Consider the following 24,321-nt stretch of genomic DNA (forward strand, 5'->3'; position numbering starts at 1 on the left):
GACAGTGTGACAATACGATGGCGCCATCGTATTATCGCCTTATCGCCATCGTACCATCGCGTTGTAGGATTGTCGCCATCGTACTATCGCGTTATTGTACTGTCGTCATCGTATTGTCGCATTGTCGCCATCGTACTATCGCACTGTCGCCATCGTACTGTCGCACTGTCGTCATCGTATTATCGCATGATCGCATTGTCGCTCTAAGGATTTTAGTGTGTAACCACGATTGCCCAAATAGTAACAAACACACAGCGTGCTACATTTTAATGTGTGTGTAAGGATAACGTGTGCTACATCTTCGGTGACAGGCTAATTCACTAGTGTGCTACAAATAATGAGTGTGTGTTACCCAGCGTAACATACATCAGTTGTATGTACACATATTCCTGATTTAGGCATTAGAGGAACCGCACTATATATTCTGCATTAGGGGGACCATTTGTAAATTTGTTATATTTTTTTGTAATTGGGTGGTTTTATTTCAATAGATTTTCTATTTCCGAAAGCGCGTTTTCTAGCTCTAGAATGCCTACGTTACATCCGGCGACCTTCAACATTGGCGCACGATTAGAAGTCGTGGGAACTGACAAAAATTGCACTGTTCTCGGAATTATAAGTGATATTTTAGATATTTCAGCTGGTTGTGCTTTCCTTATTAAGCCGCGAAAACGGCACTATGATATCATTACAAAAGAATGCTAAAAAGAAATGTACAAAAATACATATATATTTTTTTATTCCCAATCTACATTTACAGTGATTTTCCTTGATTTATTCGTCTATTTATTCAAATGAATTTATTTGTTAAGTAATAAGTTCCTAATTCGATTTGAATAAGGCATAAGGAACCAGTTGTAAGGAGCATAAGGAACATTAATGGAGTTACCAAGACTTTCCCTCACGAGTGCGTATTCAAATTAAAAATGAATAAAAATTAAATGTGTCACTTATGTGACCAACATAATTCAAAGTTGCTTAGGCAATCTACAACAAAAAGGAATACTAATAAAGAATATAAATACATTGTAAACCTAAGGTGAATATTGGGATATGCGCCTTAGTAAACTTTTCCGAATTTATATTTAATTACGAAGACCCCCCCCCCCCCCCCTCCACCTTACAGTCAGTAAATTCACGGAGCATATATTGACTCATCTAGAGTCAGTGGTAATTTTTTGGTAATTCTGATCATTAATAAATATAATAGTTAAAATTAAATACTTGTAAACAAATTAGTTTTAAAATGAAAAATCACCTTTAGTGGCCATAAGCAACATGCAAACTTAACAATGACACCCACACTAGCATAAACGGGAGATATCAGGTGTCGTTACTGCCTTGGCAAACTTTTTCAGAATTCGTCAGTTGCAAATCAATAATCAGGTTTTGCTACTTCGACATACTTCGTGTTTTTGGTGTTTATACTAAGATATTAAAATGCTTGAAATTGTAAATACTTATCGGACGAACAAAGCGCTGAAACCGCAGTGTCTGTCTATTTAGCGAAAACACCATAAACAGCATAGAAGAAACACCGAACACGCAATTAATATTGTTTTAATGAATATGGCGATCGTCGTTATGTCGAACGCACAAACAAACGAACGTACGAACGAACGACCAAACGAACGAAATGAATAGATAGATAAATAGATAGACAGATAAATAAATAAAATAATTAATAAATGAATGAATGAATGAATTGATGGATGGATGGATGGATGGATGGATGGATGGATGGATGGATGGATGGATGGATGGATGGATGGATGGATGGATGGATGGATGGATGGATGGATGGATGGATGGATGGATGGATGGATGGATGGATGGATGGATGGATGGATGGATGGATGGATGGATGGATGGATGGATGGATGGAGAAATGGATGGAGGGACAAACGAACGAACGAATGGACGCACGAACGCACACACGCACTCATGAATAAATGAATGAATAAATAAATAAATAAATAAATAAATAAATAAATAAATAAATAAATAAATAAATAAATAAATAAATAAATAAATAAATAAATAAATAAATGAATCCATGTTCTTTTTACAAGTTTTGTTTATTATTTTTTGGTATTGCATACTTAAATATAATTTAACTACAAACAAATCATTATTTTTTTCAAAATTATGAATCTTTTGTACATTTCACAGGTATGACAAATAAACCCGCGGTGACAAGATTCGCTTCAGTATGTAATATATTTAATCTTAAAATGTTCCTAATTCCTTGAATCAAATATATATGCACTCAGGTAAATGTCAACTACCCAGTTGTGTGTCTTGATTTCACGCTAAACCATATGACCAAACACAAATAAAAAATTGAACAAAACAACACGCAAATCAACCAACTAAAACTAAACTTAAATGAAGGTCCACGGGTAATACAAAGCTAAGACATTACTATTTAAGCCAGAACAGTGATAGTGGTGTTTAAAATGATTCAATCTGGATAATATTGATTGAAATCATATCCAGTACGCCGGTCAAAGCAAGACTTCCACTGATTTTTTCGCAATATGTTGTTTGAGGTATAAATGATCAGGCCTAGAAAAAAAGAGAGAATGGCATGAAAGGGATAAATGCATGTGATTTTGTATTTTTAAATATTGTCCTACATCTGAAATTTAAACAAATGAAGATCATCGTAATTAAGGTAATACGGAAATTTAAAAATTATTTTTCCCTTCCATTTTTACCAAAACACTCATATCTCTCATATAGTCTAGCACTCCAATTGTCGAAAACTCATCAAAATTGTTTTCTTATTATGCTTGAAGATGAAATTCTGTGACTTTGAAACTCCAGTATATGTGCTTTTACAATTTAAATTACACTAATTCCAATCCGATAGGTTCCCATTATAATACTGCCAACTTTCAAACAATTTTTTGTCTGGCCTTTCCTTTTCTTGTTCCAAAGTATAATTTTAAAGACCGATATGTCGTCTTCCAATAATTTCAATACAATTTCAGACACCAGTTCAACCATCGTTTGGCAGCCATATTTCGACAAAGCATTTTTCGACATAAGCCCCATACAACATAAAACACACACTGAAAGTTAATATTTTAAGTTAGAATGTAATTGATGTCATCAAAATACTCAAGAAACATATATGATATCAGAAATAGCCCCATTATACAAGTCTCAGATTGTTAAATGGCTTCTATGCAAGAAGAGAAAAAACTCTTTAGAAATTACGCACTACGGAGGGATACTCGATGTTTTAGTGGAATGTAACCTAAGATGGCGGCGTTTGACAACGCATTTAACGAACGCACATAAAACATGCTTTTTAGTAACGAATAAAAACCTTATAATGTAATAAAAAGGTAAATATGCGTTTCTTACATGTATTACTCTCCATTTACTATAAATTTACGATGGTCTTATTCCTACAGTGTCAATTTCTGAAACAAATGAATCGCAAACTGAACATTTTGTCAAGAAAGATGAATGAGTTGCTCCCCTTTTCTTTAAATATCGTTCGGTGGCCTAGTGTCAAAATGGACCGTTTATCGATGATGTTGTCTACATTAATCAATGCGATGAAGGCAACGTAGTTGCTCGCCATTGCATAATATACAGACGTAACTCATTTTTCAAAATGAGATAATTGCTTTTTATGGTGGACAAACCAGTTATCTAACACCTAAGAAATTACGTAAAATTGCCTTAAAATTGAAACACGTACAATGACAAAACATTTTGTTCTAACAAATGACCAACAGTTCAATCATTGAATGATTTATCTGTAAAGTTTTCCAGCAAACTCCCTTCCAGAATTCATAACAATGATTCCCTGGTTATTGTAACCTCTAGCAGACAAAACAAAATGGCGGCCCATGTAAACATGACCTATTACCCGACACTTCATAAATACTACTCCAGTATATACCAAGTCACATGAATATCACGTGACCCGGACTCGGCGAAAAAATCTGTGTCTTCTGCAATCAAAATTGCAAACGGAAATATGCTTTTTGGTGTGTAAATGCACATTTTGATAAATGTATTCAAAAAGCAATAGCTAAAAACACATCAAACGGTGTAAATAGCAATAAATGCATTCCTTTAACCTGTTTTCGGCGCATTTGTTTCAAGCTAAGTAGGCAAGTAGGTCATGGACTTCATGTGCGACCATTTGTTTATCAATGTGTCATCATGCGCACTTTTGCGCATGTGCATACAGAACCAAAATAAAATGTCCGATAATAGGTGCTGTTCGATAACAGGTACTTACACCATAAATGCAAGATTGAAATAAACACAACCCACTGAAATTTAGAAAGTGTCTTTATCCAAGGTCGAGATGTGTTTGCACTGTTAATCATCCTATTTATGTTATAGCAATAATAAGACTACCAAATATAATGAAATGTCCCTTTAAGATGTTCTGAGAGCATTGTAAATATGATGAAAATGGTATATATAAATGAGATTTAATTAATATAAAAAAATTAATCAATCACCATTAAAATATCAGTGCTCACGCTGCTGCCAGACATTATCGCCATTTATTTGATCAAACTGGCTATTATGTCTTTAAATTGTATAGAAAAAATTGAGATTATTTTATTCGCCTACATCAAAAATAAATTTGCCTCTACAAGTTTTCCGGCGAATGCAAAACGCCTGTAAATCGGGCCATCAAGCAGGATAAATCGATAACAAGATTACCTGTGTAAACATTAAAGCCGGTGTATTATCATACACGTGTCAATAACTTCTGCGACATCGTGGCCTAGAGCGTTTTTCTAGTGTCAGACAGAACTGATTTATTTCGGAAATCAGGGGTTTTTTTTACTAAGAAAGTGACGCCGATATTCGGCGTCTTCCCCTACCAAAATTTTTCCCCTAAAACTACCATTTTCCCACCAAAAATATAATTTTCCCCAAAATATAATATTTTACCCTCAAAGAAATGTTTTTTTTTCTTTTGGAAAAAGACACTTATCCAATTTGTACCATGTACAACGATCTCGCTCTCTCTCTCCCTCTCCCGACGAACACTCAAATCTGGGAATCCCAGTGATTTTATATATAGCTCTTAAATTACGACATGGAAACCGGGCAACTAATCGTATTAATCATGTGACTATTTTACTGGATTCCGGTCTTGTGCGAGAAGGGTGTTTCGTCAATTAATTACCGGAAACCAGTCGAACTTTCATCCGGGTTATTGTGAAAGCCAAGATATAAACGTTAAAACAGAAAAAAGTCTCACAATTGGCGTTCATACACGAACAAAATAAAACGTTCGGACTCGGAAAATATTAATTGCGTTGACGCATTTTTTAAGAATGAATCATCAAAAACCGTTGAAACCCAGCAGGATTCGGAGGTACATGTAATCAACATCGATTAATACTGTCGGATTATTGTGAAAGTGAAAGTAGACAATCGGCAGCTGCCCCACCTTGCCCTTCCAATACTGTAGCAGATCTAGATAGTCAACCCATTCATCATGAAATTGAAATCACAATATTGACATCGTTCCCCGGCCCCAGTTGAAAACATTTCCCATTATTAGATCTACCCCTGCAACTTTATTTAGGACTTTGACTTTAATATCATACTTGTTCATGTGTTTAAGAAAAAAAGGTCAGAGACATGCCTCTTTTTCTAAAAAAAACAACCTGAAGTCTGTAGGCGAGTTATAGACATTGAAATGAACAGTTTTAATTTTTTCCCCAAATATGTCTCTTTCGCGCTCGATTTTCCCCTTTTACCCAGCGTCCAGCGTCTTCCCCTTTTTCTAAAAAGAAACCCTGGAAATAAATGTCTTAAATCTCCCAGTGTTCTACCAATTATGGTTAAATGTTAAATTTTCGTTATTTTTTTGCCAATTATTATGTAAGCGTCATTATTGAAAATCGCCGCGAATATTGTTGGCTGGTTCAGTTTTTCACGATGCTATTTTTTTCTGCAATAAGATTATGTTGAACATTGTTGATCGTATAATTATTAAATCGCCATCAACTACATGTAATTACATGTATCCCCGTCATTACCGCTATCTGTCATCTGCTTCAACATTTCTTGATGTGTGATAATGATTTCAATTTTTTGTGTAATTATTTTGTTTGCATTGCTCAAATGATACCGTAATTCCTTTAAAGTCAGCGGGTGCTAATTGTCGTCTGCTTTAATGTTTCTTTATAATAAAGAAGCCGATTGTGTTATTTTTCTATTATTTATGTGTTTTTGTTGCTCAAAATACTAATTAACGTTTAAACATTCGACACTACTGAAAGGTAAGTAGTATAAAAACTTAAGTTAAGCAATGTTGCAATTATTCACTTTTTCGCTTCTTTCTGAAAACTGTACCATTCTACACATGTTGCAAATGTCCCCCATCTCGCAATTTTAAATTATGTATCTATGGGTAAAGTAAAGCACTGCAATATCACATTTTAAAACAATATTTCAACCTACAGTACAGCCAACGCGGAACAAACATAATCCTCGGTTACGCCACGGACAGAATCTTAGTACTCGGCGGCCAAGTCGTGTAATCACGCGGCGTATCACTGAGCCACGCCGCATCGATCCGCGCAACGATGCTGAGTCTATATTAACCTTGCGTGCTTTCGCGGAATAAATCCGCCGCATATGTGCGGGGCGGATCGAGTGAAAAGATATCCACATACGTGTACATTTGTGTAGCGTAGAAACCTAGATTTACGCGAGTTTCATAATTATTATTTTCACGTTTTAGTAAGCGATATGACACGTAATGCGCGTTAACAAGTTATCGTTGAATTAATTACGCAAAACTGTAAATGTTTTGTTTAATTCTCAAATTATCATTTTTAGTTAGGCTGTTTTCGGAGAAAATCCGAGCTATTGTCAAAGCCAGCTTGTCCGCCGTAGGCGTTGTTCTAAAACCTTAACATTGGCTCTAAAATCAAAAAGCTTCCACCTACAATTTTGAAACTTCATATGTAGATGCACCTTGATGAGTTCTACACGCCACACCCATTTTTGGGTCACTAGGTCAAAGGTCAAGGTCACTGTGACCTCTTATATAAAACTTTAACATACATGTAGGCTCTTAAATCAAAGTGCTTCCACCTACAACTTTAAAACTTCATATGTAGATGCACCTTGATGAGTTCTAAACCCCATACCCATTTTTGGGTCACTAGGTGAAAGGTCAAGGTCACGGTGACCTCTTATATAAAACGTTAACATAAACCTTAACATTAGCTCTAAAACCAAAGTGCTTCCACCTACAACTTTGAAACTTCATATGTAGATGCACCTTGATGATTTCTACATGCCACACCCATTTTTGGTCACTAGGTCAAAAGTCAAGGTCACTGTGACCACTAATATAAAACTTTAACATAAACCTTAACATTCGCTCTAAAATCAAAGTGCTTCCACCTATAACTTGGAAACTTTATATGTACATGCACCTTGATGAGTTCTACACGCCACACCCATTTTTGGGTCACTAGGCCAAAGGTCAAGGTCACTGTGACCTCTTATATAAAACTTAAACATAGGCTCTTAAATCAAAGTGCTTCCACCTACAACTTTGAAACTTCATATGTAGATGCACCTTGATGAGTTCTACACGCCAAACCCAACTTTGGGTCACTAGGTGAAAGGTCAAGGTCACTGTGACCACTAAAAAAAAACATTTTCTGACAAGCTTTCGCAGCCGAGCGTGGGCACCCGTTATGCGGTGCTCTTGTTAAATTTGTAATCCGAAACACACTTCCGAACTGTAATGCTAACGCGACCTTTGGCAAATTCTAGCGTCAAATACACAGTGCTAAAAGATCCTTTGTCTCATAAAAAGCGCGCGAAAATTATGCAGACATGTAGAACATTGTTTGGAAAGTGTTGGTGTATTTTGTGTTTTATAAATACATGAACATCACGTCAGGCGTTAATCGCATGTTCAGTAGGAAAAAACGCCCCATTAGACGTTATTTCATCATCTCTTTAAATAGTAACAAATGCCAAAATGTATTTGATACTTAAAAAATATGGGGAATGTTTGTGTATCGTAAATATTTACCAGCATTTCCTTTAAAACTGGAATATACGGGATTATCAGGTAATTAGTATCGATTTTAACTGTATAATATGAACAAAATGAAACCAGTTTATATAAGCATATTCAAACGATAGTTATAATAAGACAATAATCAACAAAACAACAAATACGTCTTGACCGTCTTGATTATTGATGTGGCTTCAAACTGCTAATGCTAATTGGGTTGTTTACCCTCGGGACTTCGGTTAAAAACCATTGCCCAAGCACACTGCTTAACATAAAACTCTGCGTTAAAAAGCCGAAAACGGCCATAATATGGTTAGCCCGATTTTACTGGGCTGTACCAATTATAATATAACATACTTTGCAGTGTGGATGCAGTGCTTTGATAAAAATCTAGTAGTTTAAAAAATAGCTTTACTTTATTATTCAAAAGACGTTAAAAACGCAATACACAATAATTGGACAACGCCGTGCCTAACGCTGTTAAAAAGCGGAATTTTTATTGGCTGACAGCATTTTAAAAACATGGCTCTGATTGGTCGAATTTCCTTAGATGTAGTTGCAAGTAGGTAAATCCGTTTAGAGATACAAAAGTTTGGACAAAGATCTACAGAACACCACCAAGGGACCCAGAACACACGTGTGGGACTTGCCCACACACATTACCCATATGAGCGGTGTGTGTGTGTGGGTGTTGTATGTGTGTGTCCTGGTCGTACTTTCCGGGTGATGACGGGGTGTGGGTCGTGTTGAGTGTCTTGTATATAAGTAGTATGCGAGGCACTCTGCGTGATCCACACAACATCATCACCACATGGTACAGGGCACATTAAGGCCTCATTGGCCAGCGTGCACTGAACTCTCTTCAAAATAAAAATCATTTGGCGAATACCCGGGGAGCCGGGGTAAATTTGACTTACTTTGGCTCCAAATTAATCTTTTTCCCCTGAAAGGTCACAGGGGCAGGTCCAGCCTTAATGACCCCGTGAAGGGGCTCGACTGGACCTGTAAATAAACTCTGAACAACAACAACAACCTTGACATTAAGTTTGCTATTTATAAATGTAAACAATGTAGAATTTCATTAGAAAATATATGGAACAAGAAATGATAATTACATCCATTAATACTTAAATTTAATTGCATGTAGTATGATTGTTTTATACTGTCAAGGCCCTCAATCCATTTTAGGGGAAGCGGGTCGCTACCCTCATGAGGGGGCATTTTAGGGGAAGCGGGTCGCTACCCTCATGAGGGGGAATTTTCGCGGCATTTCCCTTTTTGGGGGATTTTTTTACTACTCTCTAATTATTACATTTGTACATGTTTGCACTATATTCATTTCTTTTTTCATAATTAAGTATGTTTAACAAGATTATATTGAAATAGAATTGAGATATAATAATCATGAGACACATCTTTAAAATATTTATTTTTTTTAATTAGGGGGAATTTTTCCCCACAAAAGGGGAAAAAAATATACTTTTCAGGTGGGGGACTGCGGCCGAAATTCGGCCGCAGATTTGATAGATTGAGGGCCCTGACTGTTGAAGTACCACGAAGATGTTTTATTATTATTATATTGATTTTATTTATGTTAAAAAGAAAGAGGAAGGAAGAGAATAGCCAAATTTATATAAGTAGTGTTGGTGAAAACACATATTATTATATGTGGCATCATCATTACTAGACTCATTGTTCACCATATGCTGCAATGAGTTTAGTGGAGTCTTTTAACTTTGTGGTTTGCATATAACAGTGTCCGACAAATCCATTGCCCGGAGCCCGGGGGCTACCAAAATTTTTCATCGGGCTACTGAAATTTTCCAGCTGACGCCCGCTGGGCTACTATAAATCTACAAGAGCGGTAGCCCGGTTTATTGTCAGACATACGTAGAATAAACACGCTGACCTTGTGTTTGTACACGGTGTATTGCTTATAATCCGATAACAACGTGCAATCAATTATCTAATCAGTCATCCATTGCCTGCGGTAATGTCGATTGTAAACAGTAACAGTGTATTTTAATCATCCAATCAGAATCAACATTTGTCGTCTGCTAATAATATAATGAGAGCCGAATGGATAATTTGCGCACGTGATGCAACGTCATTTCGCAATTTGGAATTCTTTGTTTTAACCGCAATAATGAGTAATAGCAACAACGTTTTTGATGTCGTTAAATATCCAAGGACGCCGAACGGTAACGAAACCGAAAATGAATATTAATTACACTGGTGTTAACGCGGTAACTGAGTAATAGCGACAACGTTTTTGATGTTAAATATCCAAGGACGCCGAACATTAAAGACATCAAAACAATAACGGATTCTTCAAAGCGGTAACGAAACTGAAAATGAATATTAATTACACTGGTGTGAAAGCGATTAACACCTGCTAATTAGTTTGCATTGTCAATTAATGATTCGATTAAAGGAGCGACTGTTAATAATAAAGGTAAGTTTGATTTCAATTGAGACAAACACTGTTTTAATTATTTGATCGAGTTGTATATAAGATGCACCGAATTTGTATCTTTTATTATAACGTATTAAATTAGTTTTGTTGGTGAAATGCAATATGTGACTGGATTAATATAAAGTGATTGGATTTATGAGCTGTTGTGTTTTTAATTTGAATTAAAGTGCACATGTGTTTAAACTATATATGCTCTAGGATATTTGTGCAAATAGATTTAATTACAAAATGGACCGTTTTGTTGTTCGTTCTTCAGGACCACAGGAACCAACTGCAAAGAAGAGATGTCTAGATGAGCCACAGCCGGACACATTAAAACGTGCAAAATTCTCGGACGAGGACTATGATGCAAATAAAAGATTGCGGAAATTCCAGGAATCTTGGAAAGTGACATACCCCTGGGTGACGCATGAAGCTTATGACGATGACCAAAAACCAGGACTCATGTTCTGTGCTACATGCAGGGCCTATCCTGACTTGGCAGACAAGAGTTCAGCACTCTATGTTGGATGCAGCAACATGAGAGTGGATCCTTTGAAAAAGCATGAATTCTCATCAGCGCACATCAAAGCCACCAACAAGAAAACAAAGGACACAATGACCATGAAGGAAAGGAGTGAGTTGGCAACCAATAGCCCTATAGTCAAAGCAACAAAACGGTGCATGCAGATAACTATGAACATCTTAGTAGTCATGTTTAACACTGTATACTCACTAGCAAAGAAATGCAAACCGCTAAGTGACTTTGAAACACACATGGAGCTTCATGTAAAGAACAAAAAGGACATTGGTGGTGACTACATGGATATTGGAACTAATTATCACAATGAAAAGAGAGCGAAAGAGTTCTTGATGTCGATAGGGGAACAACTGAGAGTAACCAAGACACGGCTTATTGAAAAAGTAAGGTTCCTCACAGTGCTGGCAGATGGGTCTACTGATTCTTCGATGACTGAACAGTACACTGTTTTAGTGAGGTACGTCAGCGAGGGCTATCCGGTTACCACACTAGCATCGATAGAGGACATTGAGAACGCCAATGCATTTGGAGTTAAGAATGGAATTGAGAATGGACTCAACAAAATAGGGATAACAGATTCTTCCAAAATAGTAAGTGTGAACTTTGATGGAGCAGCAGTTATGATGGGATGTAAATCTGGTGTGAGTGCTTTGATGAAAGAAAAAAATCCTCGAATTGTGTTAATTCATTGTGTAGCGCATAAACTTGAGCTGGGAGTACTGGATGCCGTTAGAAGTATTGACTACCTCCTTAAATTTGAAGACATTGTAAAATCCATCTACAAGTTCTATGCAAGAAGTACCAAGAGGAGACGTGATCTTCAAGCATTCGCAGATATATTGGAATCGGAGTTACTACACTACGGGGACGTAAAAACTGTACGATGGGTAGCCAGCAAAGCCAGAGCCCTGAGAGCCATACAGCAAAATCTCTTTGCCACCCTTGGGCACCTAGAACACGCTGCGTCTGCGAACAAAACGGAAGAAAGCGGCAAAGCAAAGAAACTGCTACATGAGATGAAATCTGCAAGGTTCGTAAAATATCTGCACCTCATGATGGACTACCTTGAAATCATCACAGCTACATCCAAGAAATTCCAACAGAACAAACTACTGATCATGGAGGTACCAGATATCATCAAATCCACCACAGATGAACTGACGCTGATGATAGAAGAACCGGGACATCAAACATCTACTTTCTATGACCACTATGATCCAGAGACTGGGGACTTCACAGACCATGGAGACCATGTAATGAAACTGTCTGGACAACGTCTCACCACCTATGAAGAAGACAATGACAAAACCACTCTTCTCAAGCAAACTGTCAAATATCTTGAAGTGAGATTTATGGACTTTAATGAGAAACCCCTTAAGTGTTTTGATGCCTTCAATCTGAACAAATGGCCAACCAATGACACGGAACTTGTGAAGCATGGACGTGATGACATTAAAGAGTTGACTCAGCACTATATCGACATCCTGACTGACACTGAGCACTCTTCAATGCTTCGAGAATGGACCATCATGAAAAACCTTCTGAGGAAGAAGAAAACTGGAATAAACTGCCATGACCTCTACTGTGAGTTGCTCCAGACCCAGCCTGCTGATATTCAGAACATTCTAACCCTCGTGAACATCATGGTGTCAATATCACCTTCCACAGCAGAGTGTGAACGCCAATTCTCTGGTAAGATCAATATGTATATAAATTATATTAAATAGATCAACCACAGAATAGTGTGTTAATTGTCACTTTTAGTCTTTTAAAATGGTTAAAAACATTATGATTTGCTAGTACATATATGCATACATAAGATTCACAAAATACATGCATATTTCTTCACCTTTGGAAAAAATAGCAATATACAGGGTACAACAATATTACAGGCTTTAAAAAGTTATATTGTAAACAAAACATGTAAATAAAGTTAATAAACTCTTAATTCTATAATTTATATTTCAGCCATGAAACTCATCAAGAGCTGCAGGCGTTAACACATGCACCAGGACACGCTGGAAGCACTCATGAGGGTGCATGCAGATGGACCGCCACTCCAGGAATACAAGGCGGAAGGGGCTATCCACCACTGGATGGACTGTGGACCTGGGACACGCCACCTAGCAGGCCACAAGATCTCGTCAGCTAGTGACTAGTTAATAAAGTCGTTGTTGTATTGTTTGTACACAACTTTGAGGTGTATAGTCAGTGTATGTCAATGACATGTAAAATTGCATACACAACTTGGACAATTAAACAGAATTATATTTTTGGAATGTTATGTCTGAATAACTTTTAAACTTTTAACTTTTAAAATACATATTCTTTTCTTTGATGTCACTGTCCACCGAAGATTATTCAATACATGCTGATATGATATAATTTCTTATGAATGAAAATGAATAAATAAAATAAAGAAGAAAAGATGTCTCTTATCATTTGGTTGGTAAATTTTATGGGCTACCAAATATTTTTTCTGGTAGCCCAGTGGGCTACCTGAAAAATAAGAAATTTTTCGGACACTGATATAAGTTGTTAATATCAAATGAAATTACTTTAATTTACATGTTATTTGAACAGAAAAGAATTACACAAATGTGTGAAATGTTTGAAATAAACAAACTACACTGATGTTTAATATATTTAAAGTAAATACAAATTAAAAATATTAATATTACTGGGATATTCCAGATCACAAAGTGGTCCAGCATTGCCACTATATGTTTTAGATGCATAATAAAGACAAGAGATAGATGTAAATCTCATGTTTGGGTTATGTATATCATGTGATATACAAGGAAACAGAAGTAATGGGGTGATATGAAATTTATGTTCATTAATTATTTGGAGGGGTAGAGCCTGATTTAATAGTTCTCCTCTGTGAAAGGGGATTTGCATGTTTAAATGTATTGTAATTTATAAATATTAGTATGCGTGGTTCAATGCTTGCAGACAGGGAATATAGCCGTAATGCTCCAACATAAGACCCTGTCTGTTTGGAACCTCATGAGAATTGGGCTATGAAGAAGAAACAACCCCCCAGAGTGGCGTTTAGACAATATTTAAAAGGGATATATGTAATAACCCTTATAAAAACAAGGATAATGATAACGTGTCGCCAAACGGTCACCTTTATAGGGCCACATAAAAATTATAAGTAACAAGAAATATCTTTAAAAAAGATATACGGCGTTGATTGTGGTCGATGTTTATGAACGATCAAAAGTTATCTCCATGAGATAAAAAGTAGCGGATGCCTTTTTTCTGCCCAGTTCTTAGCTACATCATAAGCAAATCAATTACGGGGTGTTGCGCCAGATTTCGTGGCTTATTTTGCTTTATGTGATATTATTGCTCAGATATCTATATTTACAGAATAGAAAAACACAACATGAAAATAAACGAGTGCATATAGGCCAGCCGGCAATACTCGAATCTTATTTAATTGAATAATTATAGTATAGTGAATTATTGTGCTCATGCTTAATAAACTGGTCTAAATGGATAAAAATTTCTAATTAATTTTATCAAAATTGGTCCTTATCATGCAAATGTTGAAACCATATTAAAAATCGATGATTGACATACCACAATAATATCGCCGAATATCTTTATTTAGTATCTTTCTGATCAAAACAGACTTCAAGTGCACAAAGTTTACGAGACGGCGTTTATATAAAGATTTCTGCAACTGACCGCAAACTGACCTTGATACCTTGCGGATTGAATACATTGCATTACAGTCACTACATTATTGTCAGTAAGACCGGTGTAACACAATGATCGCAACCCCTTCTGCGAACTCCGGTGATGAACTGTATATAAACTCTGACTTTCACAAATGGCCGCTTTTGCGCTGGTAATTCTCTGAAAATAAAAGGTGAACGCACAAACTGTATTTATTTGGAAAATTGATTGTAAAACTGTTCTATCTATTGAGCCTTTTCATTAGAGATAAAATTGTTTCATGCAGTAAAACAGTGTTACAAAGACGCGGATATGTTTCCAATGTTCTGGTGTTATACTCAAATCAGCCAATGGAATAAATGAAGTGTATTCATTCGTACCTAGCCGCGGGAAATTTTATTTGAGTATTATTGGACACTTACAAAGGTCAAGTCAGGGTGAAAAGCTGGCTTAATACAGCTTACGCCGAAAAAAATGAACTTTACAGTTAAGAATGGGACAGGACAGATAAATTTATACATAAAAGTATATTATTTACATTATGTACAGTACTATATGCATTTATTTATATAAAATACAAGTTGCCACCCTGGAGGGTTTAAAGAAGGAGAGATTTGGAAGTGTAGGCTGGCGTGAGTGGGGAATAAACCAGCAGGGGCATTACTAATAGGTTGGTCTAAGGGAGGTAATTGTGGAGGTGGAGTATATGACGGTTGTTTCCCATGGACCAGAGGGAGTGAACGGTAGAGGAAAAAAGTATGAAAACAATTGAAGGAAAATTAAAATAGTGTAATATAAAATTGGTAAAAAAGACCAAATAATACCTCAATGCAGGGGAAAACCCACAAAGTGCTTTATCCAACCAATATTAATTAAATATAGGGGATAACAAGAGAGAAAATAGTACAAAAGTACCTTATCTGCTAAATAAAATAGCAATTTAACACAAAAATAAGGACATTTGCTATATAAAATAGCAATTTAACACAAAAATAAGGGAATTTGCTATATAAAATAGCAATTTTAACAAGAAATAAGGAAATGCAAGGTACAAAATTTACTATGATGGAAAAATAGCAATACTAAGAAAATTTACAATAATACATGTGTACCAAAGAATTGGTATTACCCTGGATAGGGCTAAATAAAGGTTTTGCTAGGTATAAGGCCCTGCACCCTGCACTCCAGTCCGACATGGCTCTTCGAATTTGAAGGGAAAAGGGTGGGGTGTCAAGAGGGAAGGGAGGGGTGCAATGCAGCCAACATACCCGGGTTACTGGACAGCCTCGTCCTTTCTTTTAAATAAAAACTGCCATAAAATATAAATATATTAAGAATCTGATAATGTAAATGGTGGACTAACGTAATACTCTTATAAAAAAATAAAAATATGGAGAACCAGGTCAATACCATTGGCCTGATTTAGAAAGGGCAAGGTGAACAATAATCACGTTAAAAACTATAAAAACGAAGTTGTGTCGAAATGACACAAATCCAACACAATTACAATGACTACGTCAGATTTGTGTAAAAATTACACGGTCTAAAATAAATCTGTCACATGACTGAATAATTTATTTTAAACTGTGTAAATTTTTACCAAATCCGAGGTACTAAACTGCTAATTTTCTCAGCAGAAATATAAAAGCAAAATCAACATGAAATTAATTTATATATCCACCATATGCTGGAGCCTTGACCACTTATACATGTATATGCGAAAACATAATTACGTGACCTTGTTTATGTGTGAAAAACATGCACTATGGCGGGAGACAAACTTAATTGGCCAGACACATTAACTATGCTTACATGTAAATGCTAATACAATCCGCGCACATTAAATTTATTATGATCTTAAATATTATTATAATTGTTCTTTTAAAATTTGTTAACTACATGTAACTAATCATTTTAAATTTTTTTTATAGTTATTTTATGATGCACATCGACTCGGCAACATGTCGCGAATTGTAGCTTGCCTTCGGTGCACAGATGCGTAGCTTCGCGGCGAAATTCCACTTGCCGCCGCATACTGACGTGGCTTCAACAGCTGACACGGCATCGACTCGTTTCGCCTTGCGGCCGCGGATCACGAAATACTTTGTACCGCGTTGGCTATACTGTATATTAATTGCGTATTCGCAAGGTTACGGGTTTTATTTTCTGCAGTAAAACGATTTCATGTGCAAATGAGATATCTCTACATGTTTTCGGACAGTCGTTTTCGGAAACGGTACGGTTTGTCGATTATAATTTACTTTCATCGTTCTTTATTACATTTTTATAGAATGACGAATACATATGCAGTGTTACGGATGGTCTGGTTGACAATAATTTGTAATGTACTAAGTAGAACAGGGGACAAAAATTCCACTCGTCCGCTCGTATTGACGAGTGAAATCTTGAAAGGACGAGTGAATTTCCCTAAAGCTCTTGTCCAACAGTGAAAAAAAGCTGATGTTAAAATATGTATTTTCTGACCAGTAAGACTCTTTTTCATTTAATAAAATCATTTTCTTAAAGCATATCTATTCCGAAAGTAGCACGCGAATGAAATGGACATTGTAATTGTAAATTTCATACAGCAGGTGCGCGTTGTTATGCGAGACTGTGTCCCGATTAAATATTGGCTTTTTGGTGTAAAATTTGCGCGTCCATGATGACAGGGAACCATCCGATTGCATTCACGGTAAGTATTGATATTTAAAGAATTATTTTACCGCTAAGTACAGTTTTAAACCAGTCTGAATTTCGTCTGAAAAATGTCTGGCATACGAGCGTTTGTTAAAGGGGGCGGGGGCGATGTTCAAACGTCCGAAACGGAAAGCATGCAAGCATTATAAAAATATTTTTGTCCCCTGCAGAACTGGACAGACTTCAAAAATTGAACAATTTGAAAGGGCAGTTTTCTTATTTTATTAGAAGTACTTTAATAAAAGTATTTATCGTTATATTTTAAAGTATATATGTATGTAACTGTAGCTGATGTCTGGTTTGTTAAGTCACATTCACAACCTTGATTGTATTCTTTTTTGTAAAGCCATGATAATACAAAAGTGTATTTTATAATAAAACGACACTGATATTAAGCTTGTTTTTAAGTATATATTATAACTTAAATCCATTAGATATACATTTGATAAAACATAGATAAAATGAGATTAATTGTTTTTTTCTTTTTGCCTTCAGTACCATTTTGCTGAAAAAGTATGCGTCTATTTTGGCTATTACTTTGTTTAAGGAAAACGTTATGGCTATTATTTTCTGAAGGCCAGTGTGAGCACTGAAATATTATATGAACACTGTTGGAATATTGATGATACCTATAACACTAAGAAAATAAATTCATGATGGAAAGTCTCTTTAGAAAACTTTTATCATATTAACACCATAAACAAATTCAAAATATACAATATAATAATTGGTGAAAATAAATAAAAAATAAATCTGCGAGCCATACTTTTTACTCATGAATTACATGTAAGTAGTCATAAACACAGTGCTGCTGACCCGTACTTTGTTTGTTGATGCATTACTTTTTACCCTAACAGTTCACATGGTGTTAACCAGTCTCTGACCTTAACATCGTTATTATCAAACACTAATGCGCTTTTTCAGCATTTGCTGTTTTACCCAGCTTTTCACCTTGAATGACCTATACATAAAACCAGCAGACACAATTGAATAAATTCAAATATTTTATTGGTTGATTTGAGAGAAATCCCTTGAACAGACTACTCACTGCATATTCAAACGACAAATAAACACAAATTGTGGCCCAGTTTCAATTACGCGTTACAACCCATGTCGCAGAATTTCATGGCTTGTATTTGGTCACTAAATTATCAGGGGAAGTGTTAATTGACTATTGATAAACACAGTTTTGCTTTCAAGATTAGAAAATAAACACTGCTTAAAATACATAACACAAATGTTTACTGTACTTGATCAGCACCTCTGGAAATCATTCTAATAGGCTACCCTTATTTACCCGGTTTGCTATATTTGCTATTTTGAATTCAATTTTATATTGAAAAGCATTGTGCTCGATTGTGCCATTTACAATATGCTATGAGATTTTTAAAGACCTGTGTCATGCAAAAATGGGTCTTATGCCATATGCGCCCATCATAGCAATAGCCCACCCAGCCTACGCATCTTGCAGTCTGATCAGGAGATGCATAATTAGACTATGACAACTTTGAGTGAATTTATAGGGAATAGCTTGGCCTCTGACCAGACTGCGCAAATGCACTCTTAAAGTCTTAGTTTTAGTCAAATCTTCATGAAACTTGGTCATAACATTTGTTCTAATGATATCTCAGCTGAATTTGAAAAAGAGTCCCGTTGGTTGAATAACGTGGCCTCTAGGGGACGGGGCTAAATTTTTCCTTGTATGGCTATAGTACAACCTTGTCAAACATACATGTAGAATACAAATTGGGACTGTGGATTAATTAGGCATAGGAAATGATTAAATTCCGAATCACAAACAAGACATGACGCATTGAAAGTCTATCATGTCGGAAAAATTGTTGCTCAATAATTTATGAAAATAAAGTATTGACAAAATTAAAAGTAAATTTATATTAATACATGCATCAGTTTATTAAAACAATGGTAGTGATCAGGTAATGTGATATTTAATTGTTTGGTGAAACTAGTAACAATGTTTCTTTAAATTTATCTGTTAAATGCTTTTTAAACAATACTTGTTTGGTCATTCCTGATCAAGAGCTTTGTATAAGTACAGCTAAGGGAAGTATGTATAAATAATTATGTTAACCGTATCTTCACTTTATCAAGTTTCACTGGTATGATACTCACACATGTAATATTTTTAGCACCATGTTCTGACTGTTCGAAATCTTTTGAGTAAGTAATCAAATATTTAAGTACGTTTTGTAACACAACATTGAACTAAAGCAGTTTATATTAACTTCCTGATGCTTCAGATAAAACTTTGAAAACGCTGTCAATTTTTTATGGCTTCAGGGATTAGCAGGTATTGTTTCATGTAGTTTGCTAGTAACTAAGTTTATTTTGAAATATTCTGATTGCGTGTTTAGATCTCTATCATGTGAAACGTTGAAATAAATCTTCCTGTTTTGGTGTTTGATAAATCGCGATAACGAAACATAACTTCCCTGCATTTGTATTTTGTTTATTAGTTTTGAAGAACTAAACACTCAGAATGGGTGTGTACTAAATGCCTTACCAGAATGTTTGTAATGTCTGAATTGAACACAAGATAAAAGAAGATCACATCAGAACTAGCAATTTAGTTGATAAGGTCAATGATACACTTCTACAAGAACAGAGTCTTGGTCAAAATTAGACTCAGTAAATTCAGACTTGTAGAATCATATCATATCTAGTAGCCTAATACTATAGCACAGAAAGTGTCATCAAACTTATTGGTACCCTACTACTAGTAGGGTATCAATAAGTTTGATAACAGTAGTAGGGTACCAATAAGTTTGATGACACTTTCAGTGCTATACGTGATGGATACTGTGGCTGGTATGAAACTAATTAAAACAACACATATTTGTGAACATATTTTAATTAAACGTAATTATCCCCTTGCTTTTTGGAGAAAAAGTGGGGATATTGTGGTTATCTCCGTCTTCCGTCCGTCCGTCCTGGCCACTATCTCCCCCTACACTATAAGCACTAAAACCTTGAAACTTACACGCATGGTAGCAATGAGCATATGTGCGACCCTGCACTATTCGGAATTTTTATCTGACCCCTGGGTCAAAAGTTATGGGGGTTGGGGTGGGGCCGGGTCAGATATTTTTACTCATGTTTTTAGGTTATTTTACTATAATGTCTTCATTTCTACACCGATTGTCTTCATATTGATACTAAACCTCTCTTATTACAATACAGTCAATCTCAACTATGCATGGCCCCATTACCAACCCTGGGGCGTCCCACCTACATAAGCCACGCCCACCCAAAATTGCCTTTTACTATAATTTCTTCATTTTTACACCGATTCACTTCAAATTGATACTGAACCTCTCTTATGACAATACGGTCAATCTCAGCTATGCATGGCCCCATACCATCCCTTGGCCGCCCCGCCCACATAGCCACGTCCACCCAAAACTGCTTTTTACTATAATTACTTCATTTCTACACCGATTCACTTCAAATTGATACTATTCCTCTCTTATGGCTATACGGTTAATCTAAACTATGCATGGCCCCATTACCAACCCTGGGGTGCCCCGCCCACATAGGCCACACCCACTTAAAATTGCCTTTTACTATAATTTCTTCATTTAACACCGATTCACTTTAAACTGATACTGAAACTCTTTTATGACAATACAGTCAATCTCAACTTTGCATGGCACCATTACCAACCCTGGGGCGCCCCGCCCACATAGGCCACCCCACTAAAACTGCCTTTTACTATAATTTCTTCATTTCTACACCGATTCACTTCTAATTGATACTGAACTTCTCTTATGACAATACGGTCAATCTCAACTATGCATGGCCCCATTACCAACCCTGGGGCGCCCCTGTGTCAAACATTCAGCGTGGGGATACGCGTTGGCCTCTGCCGCGCCATTTCTAGTTGTAAATGTATTCCTCTAATACGAAATATATTGTTTAAACTAATTGCTTATTACCAAAACTGGAAGGCCTCATTTTGCTTTTTCATTGATATAATTTGATGGTGCACATAAGTTCGGCAGTCAATATGTACTGATATTTTCATTTTTGTCAAGAATGGGATGGGCTATCGTTAAAAAGTCAAGTTATTTTTTGTTGTTATATTTGTTTGTTAATGTTCAAAATTGTGTTAGATGAACACTTAAAACATATCTTTCTTAAACTGTATTTGGCAAGTGTTTTTGAAATACAGTTAACTAAAATTGTATCATCTGTGTTCTTTGTCCATAGATGTAATGTATATGAAGTATAAGTCATCGTCTGTGCTGGGATAAGTTTCAAACACCACTGCAACTAGTGGTCTTTCCTATACTGAACTAAAGCCCTGAATTCTACACTGGCGGAAAGCTAATTTGTATCAGTATTCTTGAAAGGATTTTTGGGTAATTGCACGTAACAAACTTGATCTCACTATAAGCTTTAATGAGCACCTAGACGTGTCAGAACTGTCAGTTGTTGATTTGTAGTGTGTAATGTTACTAACAAACGCAAAAAAGTAATTCTAATACAATAGTTTTGCAATGAACATCTTAACTCTCAATTTTTAGCTTGGCTGTTTTCGGAGAAAACCAAGTATTGCCATAGCAAGCTCTCGTCCGCCGTCTGCCATCAGCTGTCCACGTTGTGCTAAAACCTTAACATTGGCTCTAAAATCAAAGTGCTTCCACCTACAATTTTGAAACTTAATACGTAGCTGAACCTTGATGAGTTCTAAGCGCCACATCCATTGTTGGGTCACTAGGCCCAGGCCAAGGTAAATGTGACCTCTAATATGAAACTTTAACATAGGCTCTGAAATCAAAGTGCTTCCACCTACAACTTTGAAATCCATATGTAGATGCACCTACACGCCACACCCATTTTTGGGTCACTAGGTCAAAGGTCAAGGTCACTGTGACCAACGGTAATTCATTACACAATGCTTCTAAAATGAGAGTTCTTCCACCTACAGCCTTCATACAGTACACTCCACGCGTTTTCCCCAAAAAACGCGCTCCCTCCGCGGGTTTTTTTTGCTAGCGAGTGTTCACGCGGCATTGGAAGAGCGAGGTGAACTCGATTAAACGCTCGGCGTTACGCCGCGTTCGCTAATTCCCGCGGCGTGTATTACTTTAGGCTAGTAGGTAAATGCAGACACTTTCCGTTCTTATCAGTGATCGCCACGCAACGCCGCGTTAGCAGTGTGCTACTGGGCATGCCAAAAAATAAAAACATTGTTATAATAAATTGTTTAAATACTGTAGTACATGTATAATAAAAGATAATTGTATAGAAAATTAATACGTATAAAAATTATGTTTTTTAATTCACAGGTACGTCTACAATATGAATTAGTCTAATATAATACATTTGACAAATTAATATTTAAATCATAACACATATGACACAAGAATAAATGTCCCGTAAAATTTCCAATGAGAATAATAATTAGTAATCCGAAACACACTACGATTTTTAATTGTTAACACGATGTTTACAAATGCTTCCAATATTCAGTCATCATGTATTATTTCCCGACAAAAGCGCGCGAAAATTATGCTGCAATGTACAAGGTCAAGGTACAATGTATACTCCTGCAAAGCGTGCGTTTATTGATTTTTTTGATACAAACTTTGTAGCGCAGAGAACATTGTTGATTTCGGTTAAAAGTTTCTTTGGTATTTATTAACGAAATTATATCGCGAATAAGTTGATATTTCCTCTAAAATAATTTCAAATCGAACACGCCGAATCTTTATCGTTACGGTGTTTTAGTAGAGAAATTATTTTAACACTAATTGTATTGTAAACTGATTACAGAAGACATCTGGGCGGAACTGGATTTTAAGTGTTTGATGTTATGAAAACACGCAAAGCTTGTCTACTGACCTATTGTTAAGACTGCTGTCTGCGGTGTTTTGACAAAAGGGATTAACATGTGTGAATGTCACTTTGCCGATTTGGTCCATAATTACTGGTAAACATTGTTTAGAATGTCGACGCAACAAGAATACAACTGTGACTATTAAATGCAATTATCAACTCAATAGTTACCAACTTTCAGTAATCAATGGAATAACCTTCAAACAAAGAGAAAATCAATGCATGAGCGAGCAGAGAATTGACTTTGTTCCGACCATTAAAACCATTCCTTATGCATTCGTTGAACGTGTTTACTTGCATAAGTTATGCCTTTAGACAGGAAGCGGCTTTTCTTTGATTACGTCAAACTGTCAATTCACACAGATTTGCGAGATTTTAGGGTCCTTGGTCATTTGTATACATGTTCAGTAGAGAAAATCACCTGCTTACATGAAAACTTTGGATTAAATTATCCAAATAAAAACAATGTTGCAAACTGTGTTTATATTAATTGGTAAGTATTAGTTAAAAGACGACGTTTTGTGTGTCGTAAATCAACGAGTTTTCTATACAACAACAACTACTTCTACAACCACGTCGGAATCGATCTATCTTGGTTGTTTTTTTTTAATTGTAAACATTATACTACATGTACATGTATGTACTTGTAATAAATGTAATTTTATTTGAAAATCAGGAAGTCAAACAAAATTAAATTGATCGTTATCTCGTAAAACGCGGAGTTTCCCCCGCGTTGCCAACGCCGAGGGCCGCCGCGTCGGCTTATCAGTTTTGCCGATCGTTAACCGCCGCGTCCAAAATCATGCAAACGCCGCGTCTGGCGGGATTTTCTTAATCTCCCTCCAGGTCGAAACCCGCGGAGTATGGAGGGAAATTGGGGAAAACGCGTGGAGTGTACTGTAGTTTATGCACCTTAATGACCTTTAGAACCATCATATTCTCTTTTGTTTCACTATGTTAAAGAAAGAGGTCATAATGTGTTGTCTAATACCCAAATTTCTTTGATACTTAAAGTATGTGGACATTTTACAA

The 24,321-nt window shown here is 36.0% G+C and overlaps 1 protein-coding gene across 1 annotated transcript; it reads left to right on the top strand.

The window, feature by feature from the left end:
* The first annotated feature begins 8,566 nt into the window (after window positions 1-8,566).
* LOC127859817 (zinc finger protein 862-like) lies at window positions 8,567-13,479 on the top strand. The gene is made up of 3 exons (XM_052397321.1): window positions 8,567-8,606; window positions 10,777-12,732; window positions 13,009-13,479. The coding sequence occupies exons 1-3, from the start codon at window positions 8,567-8,569 to the stop codon at window positions 13,038-13,040; spliced, it is 2,028 nt and encodes a 675-aa protein (XP_052253281.1). The 3' UTR covers window positions 13,041-13,479.
* Window positions 13,480-24,321: the final 10,842 nt, after the last annotated feature.

Source organism: Dreissena polymorpha, chromosome 15 (genome assembly GCF_020536995.1).
Source record: "Dreissena polymorpha isolate Duluth1 chromosome 15, UMN_Dpol_1.0, whole genome shotgun sequence".
NCBI lineage: Eukaryota > Metazoa > Mollusca > Bivalvia > Myida > Dreissenidae > Dreissena > Dreissena polymorpha.